At 46.2% G+C, this 28,000-nt stretch overlaps 1 protein-coding gene, 1 long non-coding RNA gene and 1 other non-coding gene across 10 annotated transcripts; 2 read left to right on the forward strand and 1 right to left on the reverse strand.

Annotated features, from left to right (window-relative positions):
* On the reverse strand, nucleotides 1-28,000 carry LOC140418229 (uncharacterized). 8 transcript variants are annotated; one of them, XR_011944861.1, is made up of 3 exons: nucleotides 4,237-4,302; nucleotides 2,869-2,982; nucleotides 1-1,129 (listed from the first exon to the last, which is right to left on the reverse strand). XR_011944861.1 is itself a non-coding variant. In XM_072501660.1 (3 exons), exon 3 carries the CDS (start codon nucleotides 17,694-17,696, stop codon nucleotides 16,497-16,499), a length of 1,200 nt encoding a protein of 399 aa, XP_072357761.1. In that variant the 5' UTR covers nucleotides 17,697-18,120; nucleotides 21,626-21,749; nucleotides 27,822-28,000; the 3' UTR covers nucleotides 14,275-16,496. The 8 variants fall into 8 exon arrangements, 3 of the variants coding, with proteins under 3 accessions (XP_072357761.1, XP_072357760.1, XP_072357759.1); XR_011944862.1 differs by having other exon boundaries at nucleotides 2,862-2,982; XM_072501660.1 differs by lacking the exons at nucleotides 1-1,129; nucleotides 2,869-2,982; nucleotides 4,237-4,302 and adding exons at nucleotides 14,275-18,120; nucleotides 21,626-21,749; nucleotides 27,822-28,000.
* Nucleotides 4,496-10,803, forward strand: LOC140418230 (uncharacterized). Its single transcript, XR_011944865.1, has 2 exons — nucleotides 4,496-4,883; nucleotides 7,243-10,803. It is a non-coding gene; the product is annotated as an uncharacterized lncRNA (long non-coding RNA).
* On the forward strand, nucleotides 26,619-26,691 carry trnak-cuu (transfer RNA lysine (anticodon CUU)). Its single transcript has one exon. It is a non-coding gene; the product is annotated as a tRNA-Lys (tRNA).

The following is a 28,000-nucleotide window of genomic DNA, read 5'->3' on the forward strand; positions in this document are numbered from 1 at the left end:
TTTAACACCAATATGATTTATTTGACTTTTAGTCAGATTATTAGCCCCTGTAAATGGGCTGGAGTTTGTCATCAGCAGAAAGAGATCCAAATGAACACGATTCAGTCCTGAATGTGAGGAACAGCAAAATCCAATCACTGTCGTTACTTGTGGCCTCGTTGGTGACTCAGCAGGTGGGATGAAGTGGTGAATCCCTTCCCACACTCAGAGCAGGCGAATGGTCTCTCCCCAGTGTGAATTCGCTGATGTACAGCGAGGTTAGATAATCGCCTGAACCCAGTCCCGCAGTGAGAGCACCTGAACGGTCTCTCGTCAGTGTGAACACGTTGATGGACCATCAGATTCGTAGAACTTTTATAGCACTTCCCGCAGTCTGCACATTGAAACGGTCTTTCATCAGTGTGAACTCGCTGGTGACTCAGCAGGTGGGATGACTGAGTGAATTCCTTCCCACACTTGGAGCAGGTGAATGGTCTCTCCCCTGTGTGAATTCGCTGATGTGCAGTGAGGTCAGATGATTGCCTGAACCCAGTCCCGCAGTGAGAGCACCTGAACGGTCTCTCATCAGTGTGAACACGTTGATGGAACATCAGATTCCCAGAATTTTTATAGCACTTCCCACAGTCTGGACATTGAAACGGTCTCTCAGCAGTGTGAACTCGCTGGTGACTCAGCAGGTTGGATGACCGAGTGAATCCCTTCCCACACTTAGAGCAGGTGAATGGCCTCTCCCCGGTGTGAACTCGCTGGTGTGTAGAAAGACTAGATGACTCAGTGAATCCCTTCCCACACTTGGAGCAGGTGAATGGTCTCTCCCCAGTGTGACTGCGTCGATGAGTTTCAAGCTTGGATGGAGAAGTGAATCCTTTCCCACAGTCCCCACATTTCCATGGTTTCTCCTCAGTGTGACTGCATTTGTGGCTTGTGAGGCCTGATGATCGACTGAATCCTCGTCCACACACACAACACGTGTACGGTTTCTCCTCACTGTGAACAATGCTTTTTCCTTCCATGTTAAAAGTACGCTGATATTCAGGATATGATAAATTGAGGACTCTGTCAGATCCTGAAGTGATGTTAGGTTAGAGTTTCTGGACTTTGAAGCCTCCCCTTCGAACACCCTGTGAAACTGATTTAAAACAGAAATTAGGGAGTGAGAGAGAACCCACAAAAACACAAAAGGCAGGTTGTGAAATTGAGCTGAATGAATCTGGTCATTTGTGGGGCCGGCATTGGGAAAACGCGACTATGAAAACTGCTGGATTGTTATAAAACCCAACTTGCCTCTTTGGGAGGAGAGAGAAAGAGGCAAAGAGGGATTTTGTATATCTACAAGACATATTAAGAGAGTAGTTGGCAAAGCATATTCGACCTTGAGCTTCATAAATTGAAATATTGATACTGAAACTATGCTTTAGGTGGCAACGTGGTTAGCACTGCTGCCTCACAACTCCAGGGGCCCGGGTTCAATTCGAGTCTCGGTGACTGTGTCTGGAGTTTGCAATTTCTCCCCGTGTCTGCGCGGGTTTCCTCCGGTTTCCTCCCACAGTCCAAACATGTGCAGGTTAGGTGGTTTGTCCATGTTAAATTGCCCCTTAGTGTCCGAAGGTTAGTTGGCGTCACTCGGTTCCGGGGACAGGGTGGAGGCATGGTCTTAAGTTGAAGGAGGGTGCTCTTTGCAAAGGCCAGTGCAGACCTGATGGGCTGAAATGCCGCCTCCTGCACTGTAAATTCTATGATTCTGCACTGTAAGAATTCTATGAACCTCTGGTCACCACGCTTCAGGAAGGATGTGAAGTGGGCAGCATGGATGTGAAGGTTCTTGGGGAAGGTGCAGAGGAGATTTACCAGAATGGTTCCAGCAAAGGAGGTTGAGGGGCGATTTGATTCAGGTACACAATATTACGCCAGATTTCCATCGGGTGGTCAAAGGAACTGTTTCCATTCACTGATCTTACAAGCAGTCGGGACACAGATTTAAAGTTTTGGGTAAAACCTGGATTGAACGATATAAGATCCTGAGGGGTTTTGACAGGGTGGATGTGGAGAGGATGTTTCCTCTTGTGGGAGAATCGAGAACGAGGGCATCACTGTTGCAAAATAAGGAGTCGCCCATTTAAGATGGAGATGAGGATTTTTTATTCTCTTGAGGGCTGTAAGACTTTGGAACTCACGTCCTTAAAAGGCAGTGGCAAGAGAGTCCTTGAATATGTTTAAGGCAGAGCAGGATAGATTCTTGATGAGCAAGGAGGTGAAAGGTTATCAGGGGTAGGCAGGAATGTGGAGTTGAGGTTAGAATGAGATCAGCCGCAATCTTATTGAATGCTGATCAGGCTCGAGGGGCCGAGTGGCCTGTTCCGAGTTTGTATGTAAAAGGTACAGGAGATATGAGGTGATATGAGATATGTTTTTACACAGCGAGCGGCAATGACCTGAAACTTGTTGCCTATGAGGGAGTTTGAAAATAGACACAATGAATGATTTGATTTCAAAAGGAAATTGGATAGACATCTGAGGGAAATAAACCTGCGAGGATACAGGGATAGAGCAGGAGAATGGGACTAACTGGATTGCTCCAGAGAGCTAGCATGAACTCAATGGGCCAAATGCCCTTCTCTGTGCCATCATGTCGCTGACTCTTTTGTGCAGGCTAGTTTTGTAATTTAACCCCGGGAGGTTCAGATATCACTCAGGTAAATCTGTGCTACACTCCCTTCGAGGCCATTCTATCCTTCCTCAGGTTTGTTGCCCAGAACTGAACACAGTTCTCCAGGTTTGGTCTAACCAGGGTTTGTGAATCTCGAGGCTTTTCCAGTCACACTGAGACCTGAAATCTTCCCTCACAGACAGAACAGACAAACCTTTTACCTTCCACACCTAGATGCTGCTGAAATTCAGTTTTTAATTAATTGAATGACTGTCAGATCGCATTGTGATGTTTGGTTTGCGTTTCCCGCCTGTTCAACCTCCACTTCCAGTATCCTGTAAATTTACAGAAACCTCACTGTCAGTTTACTTTCCTTGCCAACTTTGATTAAATGTATTCCTGGAGGTTTGATCACATGACCTGCCACCATCCTCCAGCCATTAATCGGTCAACATATCCATCCTTGTGACACACTGCCTTCCTCGGCCAATTGGGAAGCAAAAGGACTCGGTACCTTACAGGACAGTGATTGACTGTCAGCCAAACAACTTTTATTCCATTTTCACTATTTTAATGTCCGCTGAAGAGAAATGTTCAAAGAAAATTACCAAAAATGTTTTTGACTGTCTTAATGATTTCCCAGCTTTGACTCTCACTAAGGCAGAAGGTAAAATTTGAATTCATTGAATGTCTACGGATGACCATGAAACCATGGTAAGAAGTCTTACAACACCAGGTTAAAGTCCAACAGGTTTGTTTGAAATCACTAGCTTTCGGAACGCTGCTCCTTCCTCAGGTGGATGAAGAGGTATGTTCTAGAAACATATAGAGACAAAGTTGATACAAGACGATACTTTGAATGCGAGCATTTGCCGGTAATTAAGTCTTTACAGATCCAGAGAGAGGGGTAATCCCAGGTTAAAGAGGGGAACACTTCAGCAGTCAAGGGCATTCAGCCTCTGATCTCCGGGTAAGCATTCTCCAAGGCAGCCTTCAGGATGTGCGACAACGCAGAATCACCGAGCAGAAACATATAGCCAAGTTCCGCACACGTGAGTACGGGCTCAACCGGGACCTTGGATTCATGTCGCATTACATTCACCTCCCACCATCTGGCCTGGGCTTGCGAAATCCTACCAACTGTCCTGGCTTGAGACAATTCACACCAGAGGAAGGAGCAGTGCTCTGAAAGCTAGTGATTTGAACCTGTTGGACTTTAACCTGGTGTTTTAAGACTTCTTACTGTGCTCACCCCAGTCGAACGCCGTCATCTCCACATCATGAAACCATGGTCATCTTCGATGGTCAGCACGGTAGCATAGTGGTTAGCACAGGACTGACCGAGAGCGGCTGGGCCTCCAACCAATCAGGGTGAATGGGAGGCGGAGCAAAGCCGGCGCTCTCGCCCACTACGCATGCGCTCCGGCGCGTACTTCGTCCACTCGGGCCTGTCTCGGGTAAAAGCCCGAGCAGCATTCGCCGATTCAACTGCCGTGTCCGAGCTCCGTATTCGGGGCTGAGGGCCGACACGGATTGTTTATGAAGCCTCCCGACCCCTCAACCGGCTCTGTCCATCTCTCATGACTTACCGAGCGGGATCTGACCAGTGGATTTCCACCCGACTGCCTGAATCCTGGTCTATCATCGGCACTGCGCATGCTCCAAATCACGTGGGCGACCTCGCTCTGCCCCGCCCCTCATTCACTCCGATTGGTTGGAGGACCAGCCGCTCCGCTGGGTCCCCCAGTCACGCCCCCTCTTCCTATTGGACGGGCTGCCGTCAATCATTCGCAGGGCATGGTGAGCTGGAGCATGCGCAGTGCCGATGCTGGGCTCGGTCGGGAGGTTTCGCTGAAACCGGGTGGAGGCCCCGAACCCCAATAAGAAGTTTCCGGGCCCGGGTTTGCATCGAGCGGGGGGACAGCTGCGGCCTGCTCCCGGTGACAGGCCTGAGTTAACGGCCGCCGTCTTTATAGAGGCTGCAAACCCACACGGGGCAAAACATCAGAGACAGAGTTTGTTGTGAAACCAATGGGATGTAAAACAGGAGGTCAGGGTTACAGTCAACAACAACAACTTCTATTTATATAACACCTTTAACATCATAAATCATCCCAGTCAACCTCACAGGAACATTATAAAACAAAGTGAGACACCCAGACACAAAAGGAGATATTAGGGCAGGTGACCAAAAACTTGGTCCAAGAGGCGAGTTTTAAAGAGAATCTGAAAGGAGGTAAGTGAGGTGGAGACGGGGAGGTTTCGGGAGGGAATTCAGTGCTTGGAGCCGAGGGAACTTAAAACCATGGCGAAGTAATTACAATCGGGGGTGTGCAAGAGTCCAGGATCAGAGCTGTGCAGATATCTCAGGGGGTTGTGGGGCTGGAGGAGATGACAGACACAGGGAGAGACGAGGCCATGGAGGGATTTGAAAACAAGGGTGAGAATTGACTGGGAGCGAATGCAAGTCTCGGAGCACAGAGATCATAGGGGAAAGGAACTTGCTGTGAATTAAGACATGGGTAGCAGACTTTTGGATGGCTTTAATTTGCAGAAGTAGAATGTGGGAGAGCAGCCAGGTGTGTAATGGAATTGTCGAATCGGGAGGTGACGACAGTAAATTGCCTTCGTATCTAAAAAGGTTAGGGGGGGTTACGGGGCTAGGTGGTGGTGTGGGCTTAGCTAGGGTGCTCTTTCCAAGGGCCAGTGCAGATTCGATGGGCCGAATGGCCAGCTTCTGCACTGTAAATTCTATGAGGTCAGAAGCTCCTATTGGATCAAGTGTGAAACCAAGTTTACAAAGAGACTGGCTAAGTCTCAGACTGTTGCGAGGGAGAGGGATAGAGTCGGTATGTCAGGAATGGAGATTGGAGCAGGGACCGAACAGTGTGTTCAGTCTTCTCCATATGTGATTGAAGTTATTTAGTCAGCAGGAAGAGAACCAGAATGAGCCCTGAGTCTGATATCCGGTATAACTTAGTTCGAGAGGAAGAACAAAGGAAACCCAGGAAGGTTTGGAGAAACGACCTTTGCGATTGCTCATCAGATCTCCACACAGTCAGTTCTGGACACAAGGTTCACATCTGTTATTCTAATTGGTCAGTCAGGGTAATTCAGATTAATGTCTGTCACAAGTCATGAAGGAAGTGACTTATGAAGCGTATTCTTACCTCTAATTATATAACTTTGGTAAAAGGATACAGAAATAATGATCTAATACTTTATTTGGATTTCAGCCCAGGGAGGAGGGAGAGTGTGTGGGATGGGGATTTGCACCTTTGGGGACAGAAGAGAAAAAAAATGTTCCACAGAAACTGGAATTGTCTGTTCTGAATTTCTATCTTGTACTGATTGTGTGACCTTTGTAAACTCCTATTCCAGGGCATTAGGAGAGGATTTTTAAACAGGAAACAAACCAAATATCACATTAAGATCCGACAGTGTCACTTAATTGATCAGGACCTGAATATTCTTAGGCTATGAATGTGGAATGAAAAATGTTTGTTCTGTTTGTGGGAAAATATTTCAAACATCAGTGTGACTGGAAAAGCACCGAGACATACATGCACCCGAGTGAATGTGTTCCAGTGAACTGACTGTAGAAAGAGCTTTAACTAGTTACAGCCTGCAAAATCATACCATTCACTAAGGGGAGAAACCATACACGTGTTCTGTGTGAGGAACAAGCTTCACTTGATTGTCTAAAGAGGAAACGGACAACAAGACTGACTCCATGGAGATACCATTGAAACCGTGGGGTATGATTTTCGCTTAGGGGGTTTCCAAAATGTGAGAGTTCCAGGGTTCATATCCTGGACGAGCTCTGCAAAGTGCTTGACTGGGTAGGTGATGGTGTAGTGGGATTGTCACTGGATGAGTAATCCCGAGACCCAGCACAATTCTCTGAGAATGCAGGTTCAAACCCCACCACAGCAGATGCTTCATCGTGGCTTGTATTTGAACTTGAATCCAATAAATCAGGGGCACAGTGGTTAGCACCGTTGCTTCACAGCTCCACTGTCCCAGGTTCGATTCCCGATTGGGTCACTGTCTGTGCAGAGTCTGCACATTCTCCCCATGTCTGCGTGGGTTTACTCCGGGTGCTCCGGTTTTCTCCCACAATCCAAAGATGTGCAGGTTTGGTGGAGTGGCCATGCTAAATTGCCCTTAGTGTCCAAAAGGGTTAAGTGGGGGTTAGGATTACGGGGCTAGGGTAGAGGTGTGTGCTTGAGAAGTGTGCTCTTTTGAAAGGCCAGTGCAGACTCGATGTGCCGAATGGCCTCCTTCTGCACTGTAAATTTTAAGATTGTGAGAATCAGGTCAAAGGAGCAATGGGTAAGTCTCACAGACAAGATGAGCACGATGGGAAATAGCAGGAAAAGAGGGGCAAGATGTGAGTTCAGAATGTGGACAAGAAAGGTCTTCGAGGCAGTTTTACAGAGTGGTTTAGTGGAAGAGGAGCTGTAGAATCAGCTGATCGGATTGTTTCAATGGGAGGGGTTTTCCAGCCCAGCCTGCTGGCTGGATCTTCCAGTCCCACAGATCTCTCAGTCTGCTGTTCTGATTCACTGTTTGTCTCATTGGGTTCGCTTTAGGCCTCTTGGGGTCTGTGGAAGAACTCCCGGTGCCTCATTTGCCTGATGAATTCCCTGGAGCGGAGAAACTACGACATCTTCTTTGCAGCCTTCAACATGTCATCGATAGAGACAAACATCTTGCCAAGGCCATCCCCACTACATTCCATCAAACAACCGCGCAACCTCAAACAGACCATTGATTGCAGCAAACTACCCAGCGTTCAGGAGAACAGCGACCATGACACCACACAACCCTGCCATGGCAACCTTTGCAAGACGTGCCAGATCAACACGGTACCACCATTACACGTAAGAATACCACCCAACCAAGTATGCGGTATATTCTTGTGTGACTCGGCCAACGTTGTCTACCTCATACGCTGCAGCAAAGGATGTCCCGAGGCATGGTGCATTGGTGAGGCCAAGCAGACGCTGTGACAACAGACAAATGGACATCGCGCAACAATCACCAGGCAGGAATGTTCCCTTTAGCAGTAAAGGGCTTTTAGCCTCTGATCTTCGGGTAAGCGTTCTCCAAGGCACGCACGGTGGCATTGTGGTTGGCACAATTGCTTCACAGCTCCAGGGTCCCAGGTTCGATTCCCGGCTTGGGTCACTGTCTGTGCAGAGTCTGCACGTTCTCCCCGTGTGTGTGTGGGTTTCCTCCGGGTGCACCAGTTTTCTCCCACAGCCCAATGATGTGCAGGTTAGGTGGATTGGCCATGCTAAATTGTCCTTTGTGTCCAAAATTGCCCTTAGTGTCCAAAATTGCCCTTAGTGTCCAAAATTGCCCTTAGTGTCCAAAATTGCCCTTAGTGTTGGGTGGGATTACTGGGTAATGGGGATAGGATGGAAGTGTGGGCTTGGATAGGGTGCTCTTTCCAAGAGCTGGTGCAGACTCGATGGGCCGAATAGCCTCCTTCTGCATTGTAAATTCTATGAAAAGGCAACCTTCAGGACTCGCGATAACGCAGAATCGCCGATCAGAAACTGATAGCCAAGTTTCGCACACATGAGTATGGCCTCAAACGGGACCCTGGATTCATGTCACATTACATGCACTTGTGAAATCCTACCAACTGTCCTGGCATGAGACAATTCACACCTCTTTAAGCTGTGATTATCCCTCTCTCCAGTCACACCGTTTTGACCTGTAAAGACTTAATTCCTTGCAAAGCCTCGCATTCAAAGTACCATCTTGCATCATTGAATTTTTCTACATATAGAACATACAGTGCAGAAGGAGGCCATTCGGCCCATCGAGTCTGCACCGACCCACTTAAACTCTCACTTACACCCTATCCCCGTAACCCAATAACCTCTCCTAACCTTTTGGGATAGTATGGCCTATCCACCTAACCTGCACGTCTTTGGACTGTGGGAGGAAACCGGAGCACCCGGAGGAAACCCATGCAGATACAGGGAGAATGTGCAGACTATGCACAAACAGTGACCCAGCGGGAAATTGAACCTGGGACCTGGCACTGTGAAGCCACAGTGCTATCCACTTGTGCTCCCCTGCTGCACATATGTGTTTGTGGAACCCACATCTTCATTCATCTGAGGAAAGGAGCTGCGCTCTGAAAGCCAGTGATTCTAAACAAACCTGTTGGACTTTAACCTGGTGTTGTAAGACCTTTTTACTGTGCTCACCCCAGTCCAACACCAGCATCTCCACATCATAAATTAGAAGCATTTAATGCTTCTGCCAATTTCGAATCCGACACCTTTCGCTCGTGAGGTGAATGTGATAACCTCCATGCTACAGAAACAGCTGGAAGACCAGTAACAATGGACCTGTGCAAGATTCAACTGCACAGTCTTGCTGCGGCTTTCAATGGTTCGGCTGGGAGGCCAGGTCACTTATTACATGAAGACAGTTGTGCCTTTAAAACAGATGTCTCAATTTGTAAGACCATAAGATGTCGAACTTATATTGTACTTTTGCATTTGTTCAGTAAATATGTAATGGAATAATGCTCTCTGTTCAATCATTAATACTTCATTCTTATCTTCCTGCAGAAAATTTCCACCAGTTTTACTCAATATTTGTTTCATTATTCAATGTTGAACATCAGTATATTTATTTGTTATATATGACTTCATTTTGAATTGAATAGCTCTCGAGTTTTCACTCTGAATAACTGAAATATACACCATTGAATTGCAAACATGACTGACCAAGAAAAGAAAGTGTTTCACTGGGTAACAGAAATCCCATGAATCTTTACTCAATATTGGTTCCGTTATTCATTGCATCAGTATATTTATCACGTGTCGTCATTTCAAACTGGATAACTCTGAAATATACACCATTGAATTGCAAACATGACTGACCAAGAAAAGAAAGCGTTTCACTTCGTAATACAGATCCCATGGTGCTTTGTTGAACTTTTAAATAAAGTCAAATATCGTTAAATGGAAGTGAATTGAGAATTATGTGTTGCTTATATTTGGCCCCTCTGTGTTTTGGTGTGAAACATTCTGCAGCCTAAATCCCGTTCAAGTATAAGAAAGGAGGGGTGACAGCAAATCCGCACTGAGCCTGGATTTCCTCATCTCCCCGAGTGGCTTATTCTGATCCTCTGGCATTAAGGCCGAATTTTTTAAAAATGTGGTTCAGTTAAATCTCTGCCATTTCCTCGAATTCAGTGACAGTATCGTTTGTGTCTGTCTATATGAACTGTCTAGCTATGTTTCAGAGGCTGATTAAAATCTTAATCTGCATCTGGAAAGCCATTAAATTCTTTTGTGAACTGAACAAACTGCCAAGATCTGCACTTTGTTTTTTCATGTATGGAACAATCTGTCTGGACTGTACACAGAACAATACTTTTCACTGTGCTCGGTACACGTGACAATAAACCAAATCCAATCAAAGAGACAGTTTCTTACTCGTCTTCAGATTGAACAATGAGCCGCCTTAAAAATTATTCATTCATGGGAGGTGGGGGTCACTGGCTGGGGCATTTACTGCTGTTAAGGGAAATTTACATTAGAGGTTATTCATTTAATCTCTTTATTTTATTATGTTCAATTATTAGCTTATGCCTGCAATAGTGTGGACTGCTGAGTCATTCGACACTAGCTTATGCCTGCAATAGTGTGGACTGACAACGACGGCAATCTAATTCTGCAAGGCCCTGATAAGTAGGGTTAGTGGCGAGTCATTCTTTAACTGATCTACGAACACATCTTCAATGTTCCGATTAATTGCTGAGTCATTCTGTAGCTGACAAACTGACCATTAACTTTTTAGACATCTGTTATCCTTATAATTGGAAACAGAGTTGCGAGCATTAGATAACAAATGGTTTCAGAGGAATGTGATTGGAAGCTAATTGTTGCTGGGGGGGTGCCTAATTGGCCGTGTATGTAACCCCCACAAGCTAGTTAGGAACTAACCCACGTACACGTATAAAAGAGGCGAACTGCCATTGTACAATTGAGAAGGTGACCACGAGCACTGCGGAGTGCCTGGCTTTCTCCCAAAAGCTTTTGCCAATAAATTGACTTGACTCCATTCTTTGGTGTGAATAAGTTATTTACCGAGGATGTTTGGAATGTTAAATACATGGTCGAAGGAGCTTTAGGGAATAAAGATAGTGGACCAGAAATTAGATTAGGGGAATTATTTGCAGTATCAGGAAATGAGAATCTGATGGCAGGAAAGATTTAATGAAAATAGATGCAGGAAAAATTAAGATATTAAAACCAATTGATAACACAGAGGAAGTTTGGGTGAAGCTACCAACTAAAACCACAGGCAAAGTAATCAGTGACGCTGGAAAAAGGAAAGACACAATTGTTCAGAATTTGGGTAAACATACAGTTGAATTAGAGAAGCATGGTGTCTGGAGCAAAAGAAATTGTATCACAATTAAAACACATGACCAATTGGTGGGAAGACTGTGAATTAAAACCCGTTAGCAGCATTGATAGGGCAGATGATAAAGTTAAATGTCATGTTCGGAACTTACCTTCATAACGATCCGGTCATAATCAAAAATAAAGAAATTGAAGTAAAAGCAGCAGCAATACCTGAAATGTATCAGGGTAAGGTTTCGACCGGTTTGGATTACTGAGCGAGCAAAAGAGGAGGAGTGTGAGATTCTTCGAATCTCACTCGGGGGTGCATGACAGAAGGAGGAGGCTTAACAGGCATTAATTGTACGATGTACATTAACGATAAAGACAACAAACCATTCAAAACGAAAAAGGAAATGATGGCAAAGGAAATCTGGAAGTCCTGGAGAGGACACTTCTGGAGTATCCAAACACAAATAGAAAGTACACCTGTTCATTTCATTTTTCAGATGGAAAAAATAATAGACATACATGTTCGGGCGAAGAAAAGAGAACTACACTCCAGAAAAAAATATTTTAGACAGTATTGGGGGGAAACCCGTTTTGTTGATGGGTCCTGTAAATACATGGAGGGGTTACCCCGGACAGGCTGGGCAGTGGTCAATGACAGGTTAAAAACAATAAAGTCAGGAAGGACCGATGGAGGATTTCAGCACAGGTAGCAGAAATAGTGGCACTCACACAAGCCCGAAAATTATCTGAAGGAAAGGTTGTGAATATTTACACTGACAGCCGGTATGCATTCGGGGTAGTACACAACTATATGACATCATGGGGACGACGAGGATTCATAACTACAGACGGAACCCCAATCAAACACAGACAGAGGACGGAAGCCCTATTAAAGGCTAGTGAGCTCCCTTGAGCAGTTTCAGTAATCAAGATCAAGGCCCACCAATGGGAACCAGGAAAGGAGGACCCTGAGTGGACACAATTTAAAGGTAATCAAGCCGCAGATAGAGCAGCACAATTCGCATTAGAACAAGAGGTAGTTGATGAACTCCCAGTAGCTGCAGCAGACCCGACAGAAAACAAAATAGATATCCAAAAGCTGCACGCGGACATCTGAGAGAGAGAGCGAGAGATGGACAGCATACGGAGTCCAGAGAGGGAATGGTGGTGTGTGGAGATGTAATGATAAAGTGGTAGCGCCAGAATGTATACTAAATACCCTCCTGAAATTACATCATGGACTCTCGCACGCAGGAAGGGAAGCCATGACAGCTAGTATGAGAAAGGAATGGTGGTGGAAATGAATGGGGAGAGACATAGCCCGGTATTGCCACCGATATGTGACCTGTGCGCAATATAATCCCGGTCGATCCATAAAAATGGGACACCAGCCCCGGCCCAAAGGCCGTGGGAACATCTACAGATAGACTTCACGGGACCCCGACCACCATCCCATGGGAAGACGTACGGTTTGATGATTATTGATCAATTTACCCGGTGGGTGGAAACGTCCCTTACTGGGAATTGCACGGCCACCACGGTGGCCAGAATATTGGAAGAAGAGGTCATCCCGAGATGGGGAGTACTGCTACAAATTGATTCTGACCACGGAACACACTTTACTGGGAAAGTAATAAAAACAGTGTGCCAACTCATGGGTATAAAACAAAAATTCCACATCCCCTACCATCCACAAAGCTCTGGAATGGTAGAACTAATGAACCGAACCCTTAAAAATGCTTTGGCAAAAGCTATTCAGGTGTCGGGACTAACATGGACTGAGGTGTTACCCGTAATCCTGATGAAATTAAGGGCTACAACAAACCGGACAACTGGTTTGACCCCGTATGAATTAATGACTGGGTGGGCGATGCAACTACCAGAGAACATTATCACTGGTGGGGCTGATGTAGGTCCGCTGAAAGATAGAATCAGATGTTATGTACTGGAGCTGTGCGCCCAACAGAAAGAGATGCGTAAATCAGTAAAGGACAGTCAGGAACAATGAGACAAAAGAACAAAGAAATGTACAGCACAGGAACAGGCCCTTCGGCCCTCCAAGCCCGTGCCGACCATACTGCCCGACACACAGAGAGAACTTGAGACACTTCCTGATGTCCGTGTTGCTGGGAGTCTAATGGTGAAAACGTTATCTGCAAAACCCGATTTTGCCCCTAAATGGAACGGGCCATACCAAGTTATAATTAGTGGCGATACTTGTGCATGTACAGACATGAGAGGGAAAGGGGTCTGGAAACATTGGACTTAACTCAAGACGCACGCAGGCGACAATTGAAACCAATATTTGAATATATGTGATTTGCTTGGCTTACAGACCCTCTCCTCTCTGACCTCCAAGCAAGCTGAACGGGAATGCGGGCAGTAGCGCGCGGCCGGTATAGACTTTGGGACATTTTTTATTTAAAGTAATAAGGATGGATCTGATAAAATTGATACTGTGTTTAGGATTGCTGGGAACAGACAGCTGTCTCCATAAAAGCAAACGAGAATTGCATGTGAATACGTACCTTGTCCTATGTGTATGCAAGGGAATCAGTGGATAGTACACAATATCATAATTTACCATTCGAATGAGAAACGGAAAGCAATTTGGATGATGGAAAATGGGACACTAGACAGCCAGTGATGGACAAAGATCCTTTCGGTTACTGATGGACTGAGTTGTGTGCTGTTTCTAAGGGACATGAGGAAGCTTCTACGGTGCTGCTACCCCAAGGAAGTAAAATGCTTTAGAGGTAGTGGAACATATGGATATAGCCATTGTGTTACCTTCCTGCGCAGCTACAGATGCGGTTCACGGTGATTGGACTTGAGGGAAGAACGAAAAAGGGTCTATCGGCACTGGTCTAAGATATGGATAAATTTATAATTGATTTTGGAGCATAATTTAAAATCGCGACATGAACACACAAATGACAAAGATCAGGGATATATGTTAGTCAGTACAATTAGAAGGGGGATATAAACCCTAAAAATACAGGGTCAGCTCAGAGCCAGCTCTCATAGCTCGGCCATGGGGGTCCTACCTGATGCATGGGTTGATAATACTTGTCGTTATTATAATTGTATGCTGTATAATCATTGGATGCCTTAATCTATGTTGTAAGATGGCTATGGTTCGGATGATGCCAGTAGACATCGCCAAGAAGACATCCCGTTCATGTACACCACCGACCAAGACGGAGAAGAAGACGACGCGGAAAAAGGGGGTGACAAATATGATGATGTGTTTATATAAGAAATGCAAACAAGACAGCAACCGGAATAGTGTTGGTCTGAGGAATTGTTAACACAATTCTTGACCAAAAGGAGGGATTGTTAAGGGAAATTTATATTAGAGGTTATTCATTAGGAATCTCTCTATTTTATGATGTTTAATTATTAGCTTATGCCTGCAATAGTGTGGACTGCGGAGTCATTCTATACTAGCTTACTTACCACGGCAATCTAATTCTGCACTGACCTGATAAGTATACGGTTACTGGCGAGTCATTCTCTCAGTCACCTACTGACATCTGCCACATTCCGATTAATTGCTGAGTCATTCTGTAACTGACAAACTGACCGGTAACTATTGAGACACCTATTATCCTTGTAATTGTGGACCAGGAGATGTGCACGATAGTTAACGGATCGTCTCCGAGGAATGTGATTGGAAACTAATTGTTGCTAGGGGGGCCTAATTGGTAGCGTATGTAACCCCCCCCTCCAAGCTAATTAGGAACTAACCAAGTGTGTGCATGTATAAAAGAGGCTAATTGCCGTTGTATAATTGAGAAGGTGACCACGAGAACTGCGGAGTGCCTGGCTGTCTCCCAAAAGCATTTGCCAATAAATTGACTTGTCTCAATTCTTTGGTGTGAATAAGTTATTTACCACTTCAACGGGGGTGGGTGTTGAGCTGAAGCCAGTATGGATCATTTCAAAATTTCTTATTTGCCCAAAGTGACTTTATTTTCCTCTTGAGAGCCTGTTTTAACCTTTACACAGACAAATGGTTTATGTATGAGTATAGAGATGCAATAGAGATGTAATTGTATCAGAGTTCAAAACATCTAGTTTCAGGATTTGTGCTCAAGACACAGCCTGGGCAGAGAGAACAGATCAGAACACCCAGCAGCTGCTATGGAAATGAGAGAGGAAATGAGCTATTCCTAGAATATTTGGTCGATTTCTTAATATGTTATCGATTATTTATTACAAATCTCCCAACGTGAGAAGGTGATTGACTTCTGAGAACTGATTTCTAGTTAACTTAGTTATTTCACAACTATAAGCTGCTAATTTCTTGATTACATACCGCTGACAACATACTGAAGCTACGAGAATGATCTGAATCAGCAGCACAAATACTTGAGCTGCCACTAAGTATAAATGTAAAACCTTTCGACTAAAATGTTGTAACGATCAACATAGATTCATCCTCCCCACATGCAGACCATCTTTCACAATTCTAAATTATTGGCATGTCATAAATACATCTGCTTCAAACAGAAGTTCATGCACTGACTTTAAAGATTCTCCAGCTCTCTGTTCACCTGCATCCACCTTGTGAATATTTTCTCAATACAAATTCCAGATCCCGCTTCACTTTAATTTTACTCCCTCTGATAGGTACTGTGAGGGGGAAGTTTTGTTACACAAAGGGTGGTGGCCTGGAATGCTCTGCCAAGTGAGGTGGTTGAGGCAGATACATTAGCGACCTTTAAGACTTATCTGGATAGGTACATGAGCAGACAGGGTATATGATACATGTGGTTGGTCTAGATAGGACACGTGACCACCGCAGGTTTGGAGGGCCGAAGGGCCTGTTCCTCGGCTGTATTGTTCTTTGTTCTATACAGGGCCCTGGTGAGGCCGTACTTGGAATATTGTGTGCAGTTTTGGTCTCCTTATCTGAGGAAGGATGTTCTTGCTCTAGAGGGAGCTCAGCGATGGTTTACCAGACTGATTCCTGGGATGGTGGGACTGACGTATGAGAGATTGAATCAGTTAGGATTGTATTCGCTGGAGTTCAGAAGAATGGGGGGATCTCAGAGAAACCTATAATATTCTAACAGGACTTGACAGGGTAGATGCAGGAAAGATTTTCCTGATTGTGGGATTGTACAGAATCAGAGGTCGGAGTCTGTGGATAAGGGGTAGACCATTTAGGCGGAGATGAGGAGAAATCTATTTGACCAGAGAGTGGGGAGCCTGTGGAATTTGTTACCACAGGATATAGTTGAGGCCAATACATTGTATGTTTTCAAGAAGCAGTTAGATATAGCACTCAGGGCGAAGGGGATCAAAGGATATGGAGAGGAAAGCGGGATTAGGCTATTGAGTTGGATGATAAGCCATGATCATAATGAATGGCAGAGCAGGCGCAAAGGGCCAAATGGTCCCTTCCTGCTCCTATTTTCTACGTTTCTCTGTAATCCCTTCCCACACTAAGAGCAGGAGAATGGCCTCTCCCCAGTGTGAACTCGCTGGTGTGTCTGGAGACTGGATAAATCACTGAATCCGTTCCCACACTGAAAGCAGGTGAACAGCTTGTCCCCAGTGTGAACTCGCAGATGGCTCCGCAGGCTGGATGAAGCTCGGAATCTCTGCCCACACGGAGAGCAGGTGAATGGCTTCTCCCCAGTGTGAACTCGCTGGTGTGTCTGCAGGCTGGATGACTGAGTGAATCCCTCCCCACACTGAGAGCAGATGAACGGGCGCTCACCAGTGTGAACTCGCTGATGGATCCGCAGGTTGGATAAATCACGGAATCCCTTCCCACACTGAGAGCAGGTGAACGGTCTCTCCCCAGTGTGAATTCGCTGGTGTCTCTGCAGGTTGGATGAATCAATGAATCTCTTCCCACACTGAGAGCAGGTGAATGGCTTCTCCCCAGTGTGAACACGCTGGTGAGCCTGCAGGCTGGATAACTGAGTGAATCCGTTCCCACACTGAGAGCAGGTGAATGGCCTCTCCCCAGTGTGAACTCGCTGGTGTATCTGCAGGCTGGATAACTGAGTAAATCCCTTCCCACACTGAGAGCAGGTGAACGGCCTCTCCCCAGTGTGACTGCGTCGATGAATCTCCAGCTCCGATGGGAATCTGTATCCCTTCCCACATTCCCCACATTTCCACGGTTTCTCCATGTTTTGGGTCTCCTCTGGTCTCTCCAGATTGGACTGTGTGGATCCCTTTCCACAGAGGGAGCAGGTGAATGGCTTCTCCCCAGTGTGAACTCGCTGATGTCTCGGCAGACTGGACAAATCACAGAATCCCTTCCCACACTGAGAGCAGGTGAATGGCCTCTCCCCAGTGTGAACCCGCTGGTGTCTCCGCAGGGTGGATGAATCAATGAATCCCTTCCCACACTGAGAGCAGGTGAACGGTCTCTCCCCAGTGTGAACTCGCTGGTGTGTCTGCAGGCTGGATAACTGAGTGAATCCCTTCCCACACTGAGAGCAGGTGAACGGCCTCTCCCCTGTGTGAACTCGCTGGTGTGTCTGCAGGCTGATTAACTGAGTGAATCCCTTCCCACACTGGGAGCAGGTGAACGGCCTCTCCCCAGTGTGACTGCGTCGATGAATCTCCAGCTCAGATGGGACTCTGTATCCCTTTCCACAGTCCCCACATTTCCACAGTTTCTCCATGTTTTGAGTCTCCTCTTGTCTCTCCAGATTGGACAATCAGTGGAAGCCGTGTCTACACACAGAACATGTGCACTGTCTCTCCTCACTGTGAATGGTGTGATGTTTTTTCAGGCTGTGTAATAGTTGAAGCTCTTTTCACAGTCAGTTCACTGGAACACTCTCACCCGGGTGTGTGTTGTGTGGGTCTCGGTGCTTTTCCAGTCACACTCCTGTTTAAATTCATCTGAAGCCAACCGATTGGACAAACATTTCTCCTTCTTGCCGATGATATTCAGAGCCTGATGATATTCAGAGCCCGATGATATTCAGAGCCCGATGATATTCAGAGCCCGATGATATTCAGATCAGAAGGAATCGAGTGAGTTTGTCATATCAAGGTGTGACATTTGAGATTTCTGTCTATAATTTCTCCTCTTCCAATATCCTTTAAAAACAATTTACAAAAGCCATCAGTTAGTACAGGATAGAAATTCAGAACAGACAATTCTAGTTCCTATGGAACATTATTTCCTCTCTCGTTCTCCAAAAGCTGTAAATCTCCATCGCACACAATCTCCCTCCATTCTCATTCTGCTGTATCTAATATTCACCCTCCCAATTCTCCTGAAGGTGCTGATTCATGTTGATTGACAGATCCGAGCTCAGCTCACTGCTTCCTGACCAGGATGCAGAGATTATAATAGGAGCAAGAGTAGGCCATTCAGCCCACTGAGTCAGCTCAACTATTCAATGAGATCCTTGGCCGATCTACCTCAGCACCATTTTCCCACATGGTCCCCATATCTCTTAATATCTTCAATATCTAGAAACCTATCAATATTTGTCTTGAACATACCTGATGACTGAGGCTCCACATTCCTCTGGGGTAGAGAATTCCAAAGCTTCACCACATCCTCGAGTTAAGAGATCCCCCCTCATCTCAGCTTTCACTCTACTTTCCTACCTGTTCCCCATAACCCTTAACTCCATTGTCAATAAAATATTTGTCCAACTTGTGCTTCAGTATATTCAATGACCCCCAGATACAACTGGTCCCTGTGGAAGAGAAATCCAAAGACTAACAACCCTCTGAGGGAAGAGATGACTGGAAATCTATAACGTAGCTACAGTCTTATATTACAACACGAGAAATAATAATACATTCACCTTATTCCAGAACGGTAAATAATATATTTAATTTGTTCCATGTAACAACACGAGACACATCTCTGTCCATTATTAATTTGATGTGGAGATGCCGGCGTTGGACTGGGGTGAGCACAGTAAGAAGTCTTACAACACCAGGTTAAAGTCCAACAGGTTTTTTCGAATCACTAGCTTTCGGAGCGCTGCTCCTTCCTCAGGCGAATCTTCTTTTTGCGCGATCTTCCTGGAGATCCTCTCCACTTTGAGCCGGCAGTCTGCGGTGTCAATGGTAGCCATAATGTGGAGATGCCGGCGTTGGACTGGGGTGAGCACAGTAAGAAGTCTTACAACACCAGGTTAAAGTCCAACAGGTTTGTTTCGAATCACTAGCTTTCGGAGCACTGCTCCTTCGTCAGGTGAATGTTTACATTACATTATTAATTTAATTGCCCTGAAATGTCAGCCATCTCCTGGGGAACCCACCCCTTTAATTGTGAACCTGAGGAAAGAGACAATCATTTTTTGAAATTTAGAGTAACCAATTATTGTTTTTCCAATTCAGGTGCAATTTAGCGTGGCCACTCCACCGATCCTGCACATCTTTGGGTTGTGGAGGTGATACCCATGTAGACACAGGGAGAATGTGCGAACTCCACACGGACAGTGACCCGAGGCCGAGATCAAACCCAGGTCCTCGGCGCCGTAAGCCAGCAGTGCTAATCGCTGTGCCACCAGAAACCATTCTTTTAGTCAGACAAATAAATGCGCCAACCTGTTAAGGAGATGGGTGGGAGGAGTTGGAAACACTTGTGGAGCCTTGAACCTTCATGTATTTTTTTTTCCCAATTAAGGTGCAATTTAGCATGGTTCTAGGATGGGCTCAAATGAGGATTCACAAACACCCGCTGGAGGCCCCAAACCCCCAATAAGACCCATTGATTTTATTGTCAGTCTGCAGACAGGATCTGGAGAACTGAACCCAGGCAGAGGAGAGGGAGGGAGAAAACTGGGAGTGGAGGAAAGAAATGGTGCTGATGCTGAGATGGGATTGGATTTCAGCCCAGGGAGGAGGGAGAGTGTGTGGGACGGGGATTTACAGCTTTGGGGGAACAAGAGAGGAAAAAATGTTCCAGAGAAACTAGAATTGTTTCTTCAGAATTTCTATCCTGGACTGACAGTGATGGATTTTGTTTGTTTTAATTACAAAAATAAATAAATTTCGAGTACCAATTCTTTTTTTCCCAATCAAGGAGTAATTTTAGCGTGGCCAATTCACCTACCCTGCACATCTTTTTGGATTGTGAGGGCCAGATCCACGCAGACACGGGGAGAATGTGCAAACTCCATATGGACAGTGACCCAGGACCGGGTCCTCGGCTAACCACTGAGCCACCGTGCCTGCCCATGGTGATGACTTTTGTAAACTCCTTTTACAGAATATTACAAGGGGAGGATTTACAGATGGAAACTCAAATCAAACTTCACATCAGGATTTAACAGTCACTCCATTCATCAGGACCAGCATATCATTGGCCTGTGAACGTGGAAGAAGAAATGTTTGTCTGATCTGTCTGTAGGAAAGATTTTCAAGATCAATACACAGACGACTCGTGTGAGAGTGTTCCAGTGAACTGACTGTGGAAAGAGCTTTAACCAGTTACACAGTCTGAAAAAACATCACACCATTCAGAGCGGGGAGAGACTGTACACATGCTCTCTATGGGGACAAAACACAAACGTGGAAAGCGACAAGGAGACCAGCAGCATCCTGAAATCATGGAAATGTGGAGACTGTGGGAAGGGATTCAGATCCCCATGTGAGCTGGGGACTCATCACCGTAGTCACACCGGCGACAAACCATTCACCTGTTCTGAGTGTAGGAAGGGATTCACTCAGTTATCCCAGTGAGGATGTACCAAGATGTGGGAGCCGAGCTGGTGAGCGGCCTTTAATAAGGTTCAGGCTGCTCTGTGTAAGAAAGGAGTTTGATTCGGGGTGGTATACCCGGCAAAGCTGCGGGTGACAAATGAGTCCAAAGACGTCCATTTCGAGACTATGGAGGAGGCAAACATTGTAAAGCATGGACTGGGGTCCAGTTATCTGTATTGGACAAGATCTACATTTCCTGTGGGGTGGGATGGGTGCTGTGATATCCTCTGCATAGATTTCATATTTTCTGATAAAATCGTTTTTCTGTTCGGAGTGAAGGGAGATTTTCTTTATACATAGAAAATACAGCACAGAACAGGCCCTTCGGCCCACGATGTTGTGCCGAACCTTTGTCCTAGATTAATCATAGATTATCATTGAATTTACAGTGCAGAAGGAGGCCATTTGGCCCTTTGAGTCTGCACCGGCTCTTGGAAAGAGCACCCTAACCAAACTCAACACCTCCACCCAACACCAAGGGCAATTTGGACATTAAGGGCAATTTATCATTGGCCAATTCACCTAACCCGCACATCTTTGGACTGTGGGAGGAAACCGGAGCACCCGGAGGAAACCCACGCAGAATGAAGCACATTACGAAGCACAATGTGGATATATAGGGGGTGGGGAGGGAGACGGGTGAGCTAACTGATGACTAAAGAACTGTTTTTGTTTTACTCTGTGAGTGTATGGGTGCGTATATGGCGGCCATCTTGGGTGGACTCTTGGCCTGTACATTTTGAAGATTTACTGGATAGTCCCTCATGGCAGATTCCGTGATGGAGTGGGTGGGGGCAGACCTCTGATTCAGCTGGTCACCTGGAACGTAAGGGGATTGGGTGGACCAGTGAAGAGGTGGCGGGTTTTCATTCACCTAAAGAATCTAAATGCTGGTGTGGTGTTCTTGCAGGAGACTCACTTGCGGGTTAGAGATCAGACCAGACTGCGGAGGGGTAAGCCAAGTGTTTCACTCGGGCTTTGACAAAGGTTTCGAGGTGCTGCAATAAAAAAAAAAATTTAGAATACCCAATTCATTTTTACAAATTAAGGGGCAATTTAGCGTGGCCAATTCACCTACCCTGCACATCTTTGGGTTGTGGGGCAAAACCCACGCAAACATGAGCAGAATGTGCAAACTCCACACAGGCAGTGACCCAGGGCCGGGATCAAACCTGGGACCTCGGCGCTGTGACACAGCAGTGCTAACCACTGCACCACCGTGCTGCCCCTGAGGTGGTGCAATTCTAAACGATAAACAGGTCCCTCTTTCGGTCACTTAAGATCATTGCGGACACTAATGGGAGATACGTGGTAGTCAGTGGGTCATTGGCGGGTATATTGGTGGTGCTGGTGAATGGCTAAGCCCCTAACTGGGACGATGTGTCATTTGTAAAACAATTGTTGGGATCCATCCCAGATCTGGATACACAACAATTGATTCTTGGAGCAAACATCAATTGCATACTGGATCCTAAAATGGACTGGTCCAAGCCCATTCAACCGCTACAAAAACAGGAAAAAGGAATGAAACCGGACGGATCACCCGGCAGCGACCCAGGCACCGGAAATGACAACGGCAAATCCAGCAAAAGATAAAGAAAAGCTGTTCATTAGCAGATTGTGAAAGGATTATGGGACACATATTTAGGATTGTGAGCAAGACCGACAGGGGAGATATGAGGAAGAAATTTTACACAGTGAGTGGTAATGATTTGAACTCAATGCTCACACACAAAGGTCGATAATCTCTAGGTCCTGATAACTCGAATGGTGCTGTCAGAATTTGATGTGAGGATCGGTTGTGAGTTTCCTGTCTGCGAATCCCTTTCTCAGCCCCCGTGAAAGAAGTTTACAAAGGCATCACTGCGTTCACTTGCTTTGTTCTTTCGAGTTCAAGGTGAGAGGGGAAAAGTTTAAGGGAGATATGCGTGGAAAGTTCTTTACGCAGAGGGTGGTGGGTGCCTGGAACGCATTGCCCGCAGAGGTGGAAGAGGCGGGCACGATAGCGTCATTTAAGATGTATCTAGACAGATACGTACAAGGGCAGGGAGCAGAGGGATACAGATCCTGAGAAAATAGGTCACAATTTTAGATAGAGGATCTGGATCGGCACAGGCTTGGAGGGCCGAAGGGCCTGTTCCTGTGCTATAATTTTTCTTTGTTCTCTTTGTCAGTCTGGAAATAAAATTCAGGAAAGATAACCAGGAAAGATAAAATTGAGTTTGCTGTGTGTAAATCCTCCGACTAATCCCCTTTAAATGAGTTCCCAAAATTAATCACAGTCAGTCCAGGATAGAAATTCAGAACATTCTCCCCTCCTGCTCCCTGGTCCAGGATGACCGCTCATGGCCCGGCGCCCACCCGCCCCCCCCCCCCCCCGCCGGATGCACACTGACCCTCTTGTCATCAGCAGTCCCCTGATTTGAGGGCATTGTCTACTCAGGGTTGGATGTTTCTGCCTTGGGTCTTCATGTGACTGAACAGAGCCGCAGAGCTTTGGACACATGGGACAGGATGTCCAATGAATCTTGTATTTACAGTGCAGAAGGAGGTCATTCAGCCCATCGAGTCTGCACGGCCCTTGGAAAGAGCACCCCATTTCAAGCCACACTTCCAACCTATCCCACCAACCCAGTCACCCCATTGCCCTTTCAACACGAAGGGCAATTTACCATGGCCAGTCCACCGAACCTGCACATCTTTGGACTGTAGAAGGAAACCAGAGCACCCGGCGGAAACCCACGCAGACAGTGAAATGAGACAGTGAAATCCGGAGAGCAGGATTGGCTTCCTTTTCTTTCCATCTCTGCCACCACTTTGCATCATCAATAAGACATTGGGACTCAAAGACTAATCCAGTTTGATGGACAAGTTGTCTCCATTCTGAACAATGGGGAACAAGCTCCTCCCATTGAAACATCGCCCCTACAAAGATGACAAACGCGCATGCGCCCTGATGCACATCCAATAAAGATGGTGGCCGTTAACCCGAGCCGAACATGAGGAGCTGCAGCCCCGCTCGGTACAAACGGGGTCCCGTCAACATTTCCGAGGTTTGCGGTTTCCAACAGCTTTACACAACGTTTCCGCGCACTCCCGCGATCTCTCGCTTCCTCCATATTGTTAAACGCTTCTTACCAATTTCGCATTTGAAAAAGACGCCCTTCTGCTCCGCCATTACCCACACTGCGCATGCTTCAATCAAAGTCTGCCCCCACCCCCCCTCATTCATTCCGATTAGTTGGAGGACCAGCCGCTCCCGGTCGGTCCTCCAGACCCGCCCCTCCTCTTCCTATTTTCCTCGGATGGTGATGTCTCGCATGAGGGGACATAGCTTTAAATTGAGGGGAGATAGATATAGGACAGATGTCAGAGGTAGGTTCCTTACTCAGAGAGTAGTAAGGGCGTGGAATGCCCTGCCTGCAACAGTAGTGGACTCGCCAACATTAAGGGCATTCAAATGGTCATTGGATAGACATTTGGACGATAAGGGAATAGTGTAGAGCTTGAGAGTGGTTTCACAGGTTGGCGCAACGCCAAGGGCCGAAGGGCCTGTACTGCACTGTAATATTCTATGTTCTATTGGTCTGGAGCTACCGTCGGTCACCCGGGCATTGTGACGGTTCCAGATGGTGATAGCGGCCACAGGCTCAGGCTGACTCGCTGATTGTCCAATAATAACAGTGAGAGTCTCAGTGGGACAATCAGACAATAATAGTGGAGATGGGGCCCAGAGGAGAAACAGCAAAGGATTCACTCACTTTGAGAGCAACAAACACAGTGTCTGTTCCCATAATAAGAGTCAGGCTCCATTGTGTGAGTGAACACATCATTGGATCCAATGTAGAATCATAGAATCCCCTCAGTGCAGGAGGTCCCCACAGTGCAGGAGGTAATTCGGCCCATCTGATCTGCAGCAATCCTCTGAAAGGGTAGCATGGTAGCCTTGTAGATAGCACAATTGCTTCACAGCTCCAGGGTCCCAGGTACGATTCCCGGCTTGGGTCACTGTCTGTGCGGAGTCTGCACATCCTCCCTGTGTCTGCGTGGGTTTCCTCCGGGTGCTCCGGTTTCCTCCCACAGTCCAAAGATGTGCAGGTTAGGTGGATTGGCCATGATAAATTGGCCTTAGTGTTGGGTGGGGTTACTGGGTTATGGGGATAGGGTGGAGGTGTTGACCTTGGGTAGGGTGCTCTTTCCAAGAGCCGGTGCAGACTCGATGGGCCGAATGGCCTCCTTCTGCACTGTAAATTCTATGAAAGAGTATCCTACCATGGCGAATTCCCCACCCTATCCCCACAACCCCTCCCAGCGACAATTTAACACAGCCAATCCATCTAACCTGCATATCTGTGGACTGTGGGAGGAAACCAGAGCACCTGGAGGAAATCTACACAGACACAGGAAGAACGTACAAACCCAACACAGACAGTGACCCAAGGTCGGAATTAATCATAGAATCTACAGTGCAGAAGGAGATCATTCGGCCCAATGAGTCTGCACCGGAATTACCTGATCTGGCCAACTCACTGAAATGTGGTTAATTCTGAATTGCCCAGCAAGCCACTCAGTTTAAAGACAATTAGGAATGGGCAACCCAGCTGGTTTGCCCGTGACACTCACATCCCATAAAGAATAGAGAAAATCAAAGGGCTGTTTCCAGTGCCGGTTTCAAAGGAATCAGTACTGGGCCCTTCACCCCTGGTTTACATCACGGATTTGAAAATAAATGCAGGAACATGAATAAGAAGATTACCTGTGACACAAAAATGATTAAACACTTGATAGTGAGGAAGAAAGCTGGAGGGAAAACAAGGCAAAGGATTACATGATAAATGGCAGGACAGGACTAGTTAGGCCAGAGCTAGATTCGTGTCTACAGGAAGATTGCACTCGAGAGAGTAGAACAAAGAAAACTATGGCACAGGAACAGGCCCTTCGGCCCTCCAAGCCTGTGCCGACCATGCTGCCCGTCTAAACTAAAACCTTCTACACTTCCTGGGTCCGTATCCCTCTCTTCCCATCCTATTCATGTATTTGTCAAGATGCCCCTTAAATATCACTATCGTCCCTGCTTCCACCACCTCCTCCGGCAGTGAGTTCCAGGCACCCACTACCCTCTGTGTAAAAAACTTGCCTGTACAGTACATCTCCTCTAAACCTTGCCCCTCGCACCTTAAACCTATGTCCCCTAGTAATTGACCTCTCTACCCTGGGGAAAAGCCTCTGACTATCTACTCTGTCTATGCCCCTCATAATTTTGTAGAACTCTATCAGGTCGCCCCTCAACCTCCGTCGTTCCAACGAGAACAAATCTAGTTTATTCAACCGCTCCTCATAGCTAATGCACTCCACACCAAACAACATCCTGGTAAATCTCTTCTGCACCCTCTCTAAAGCCTCCACATCCTTCTGGTAGTGTGGCAGCCAGAATTGAACACTTTTCTCCAAGTGTGGCCTAACTAAGGTTCTATACAGCTGAAACATGACTTGCCAATTCTTATACTCAATGCCGCGGCCAATGATCATAGATCATAGAACTTACAGTGCAGAAGGAGGCCATTCGGCCCATCGAGTCTGCACCGGCTCTTGGAAAGAACACCCCACCCAAGGTCAACACCTCCACCCTATCCCCACAACCCAGTAACCCCACCCAACACTAAGGCAATTTTGGACACTAAGGGCAATTTATCATGGCCAATCCACTTAACCTGCACATCTTTGGACTGAAGGCAGTACAGAGGGGATTTACGAACATCAGCCAGAAATTGAAAATGTTTGCTCAGAGGAAAGTTTGGATAAACTGGGGCGGTTTTCTTTGGAACAAAAAAGGCTGAAGGGAGACCAAAATGAAATTTTGAAAAGCAGCCTGGCTAGCTCAGTCGGTAGAGCATGGGAGTCTTAATCCCAGGGCAGTGGGTTCAAGTACCACTCTGGGCGCTTCAGCTTCTTTAATCTGAGAACATTGAGCTGAACTGTTTTATGGGCGGCACAGTAGCACAGTGGTTAGCACTGTTGCTTCACAGCACCAGGGTCCCAGGATTCAATTCCCACTTGGGACACTGTCTGTGTGGAGTTTGCATTCTCCAGTGTCTGTATGGGTTTCCTCCCACAAATCCCGAAAGACGTGCTTGTCAGGTGAATTGGGCATTCTGAATTCTCCCTCTGTGTACCCGAATAAGTGCCAGAGAGTTACTAGGTGATTTTCACAGTCACTTCATTGCAGTGTGAATGTAAGCATGCGTGTGACAATAATAACGATTATTCTAAATGTATAAAATTCTGGGGGATCATGGTGGCACAGTGGCTGTGTGCCTGCATGCTGGGGACCCGGGTTCGATCCTGGCCCCGGGTCAGTCTGTAAGGAGTTTGCAGATTCTCCCATCGTCTGTATGGGTTTCACCCCCACAGTCCAAATATGTGCAGGATAGGTGGCTTGGCCAAATTAAATTGCCCCTTAATTGGAAAAATATATACATTTATATTTTTTTAAAACTCAAATTTATATATTTTTTAAATTCTGAGGGATCGAAATAGATTGGATAGGAATGTCCTATTGCCTTTGGTTGAGGGATACAGATAAAAGGGGGCAGAGATTTAGGGAAGGACTCGGAGGTTTAGAGGGTGGTGAGGATCTGTGACATGCTGCCTGAAATGATGGCAGAAACCATCAAAACATTTAAAAGTATTCAGATAGACATTTGAATTGATGTAACTTAAAAAGCTACAGGCCACAATCTGGAAACTGATATTAGGCTGAATACCTACTTTGTAGCCACGATGAGCTGAATGAAATGCAACAGGAACAACAAACTTTAATAAAATCCGGGACAGCATCTCTCACTACTAACAAGGTCAGCAGTTTGCCCCAGTTTAGCTGCCAAGTATGCTAATGCGGTCATTTTAAAATTTACCTGCATACAAAAGAGTACAACAGCAAATTATTTAACTTCCCCAATGTGATCGGTGTATTTAGTCTCAAATTTAAACTGGAATGGTCATTAAAAGTTTCCCAGTCACTCTGATATCTGAAATCTTTGTCCTCAGACAGAACAGACAAACCATTTTACCTCCCAATGATATTCAGGTCCAGATGATTCGAGTAAGTCAGTCAGAGGATGATGTGATGTTTGGTTTCAGATTCCCGGTGGCAAATCCTCCTCTTTCCAAAGGAATTTTACTCTCAGTCCAGGAGAGAAATTCACAAGATTCTCTCTTCCAGCTTCCGGGTCCAGGACGGCCGCACATG

This window comes from Scyliorhinus torazame, chromosome 5, assembly GCF_047496885.1.
Source record: "Scyliorhinus torazame isolate Kashiwa2021f chromosome 5, sScyTor2.1, whole genome shotgun sequence".
NCBI classification, from domain to species: Eukaryota; Metazoa; Chordata; class Chondrichthyes; order Carcharhiniformes; family Scyliorhinidae; genus Scyliorhinus; species Scyliorhinus torazame.

Coding starts and splice junctions, on each gene's coding strand:
- LOC140418229 (XM_072501660.1), bottom strand. CDS start 17,696: ATGGAGAAACTGTGGAAATGTGGGGACTGTGGAAAGGGATACAGAGTC.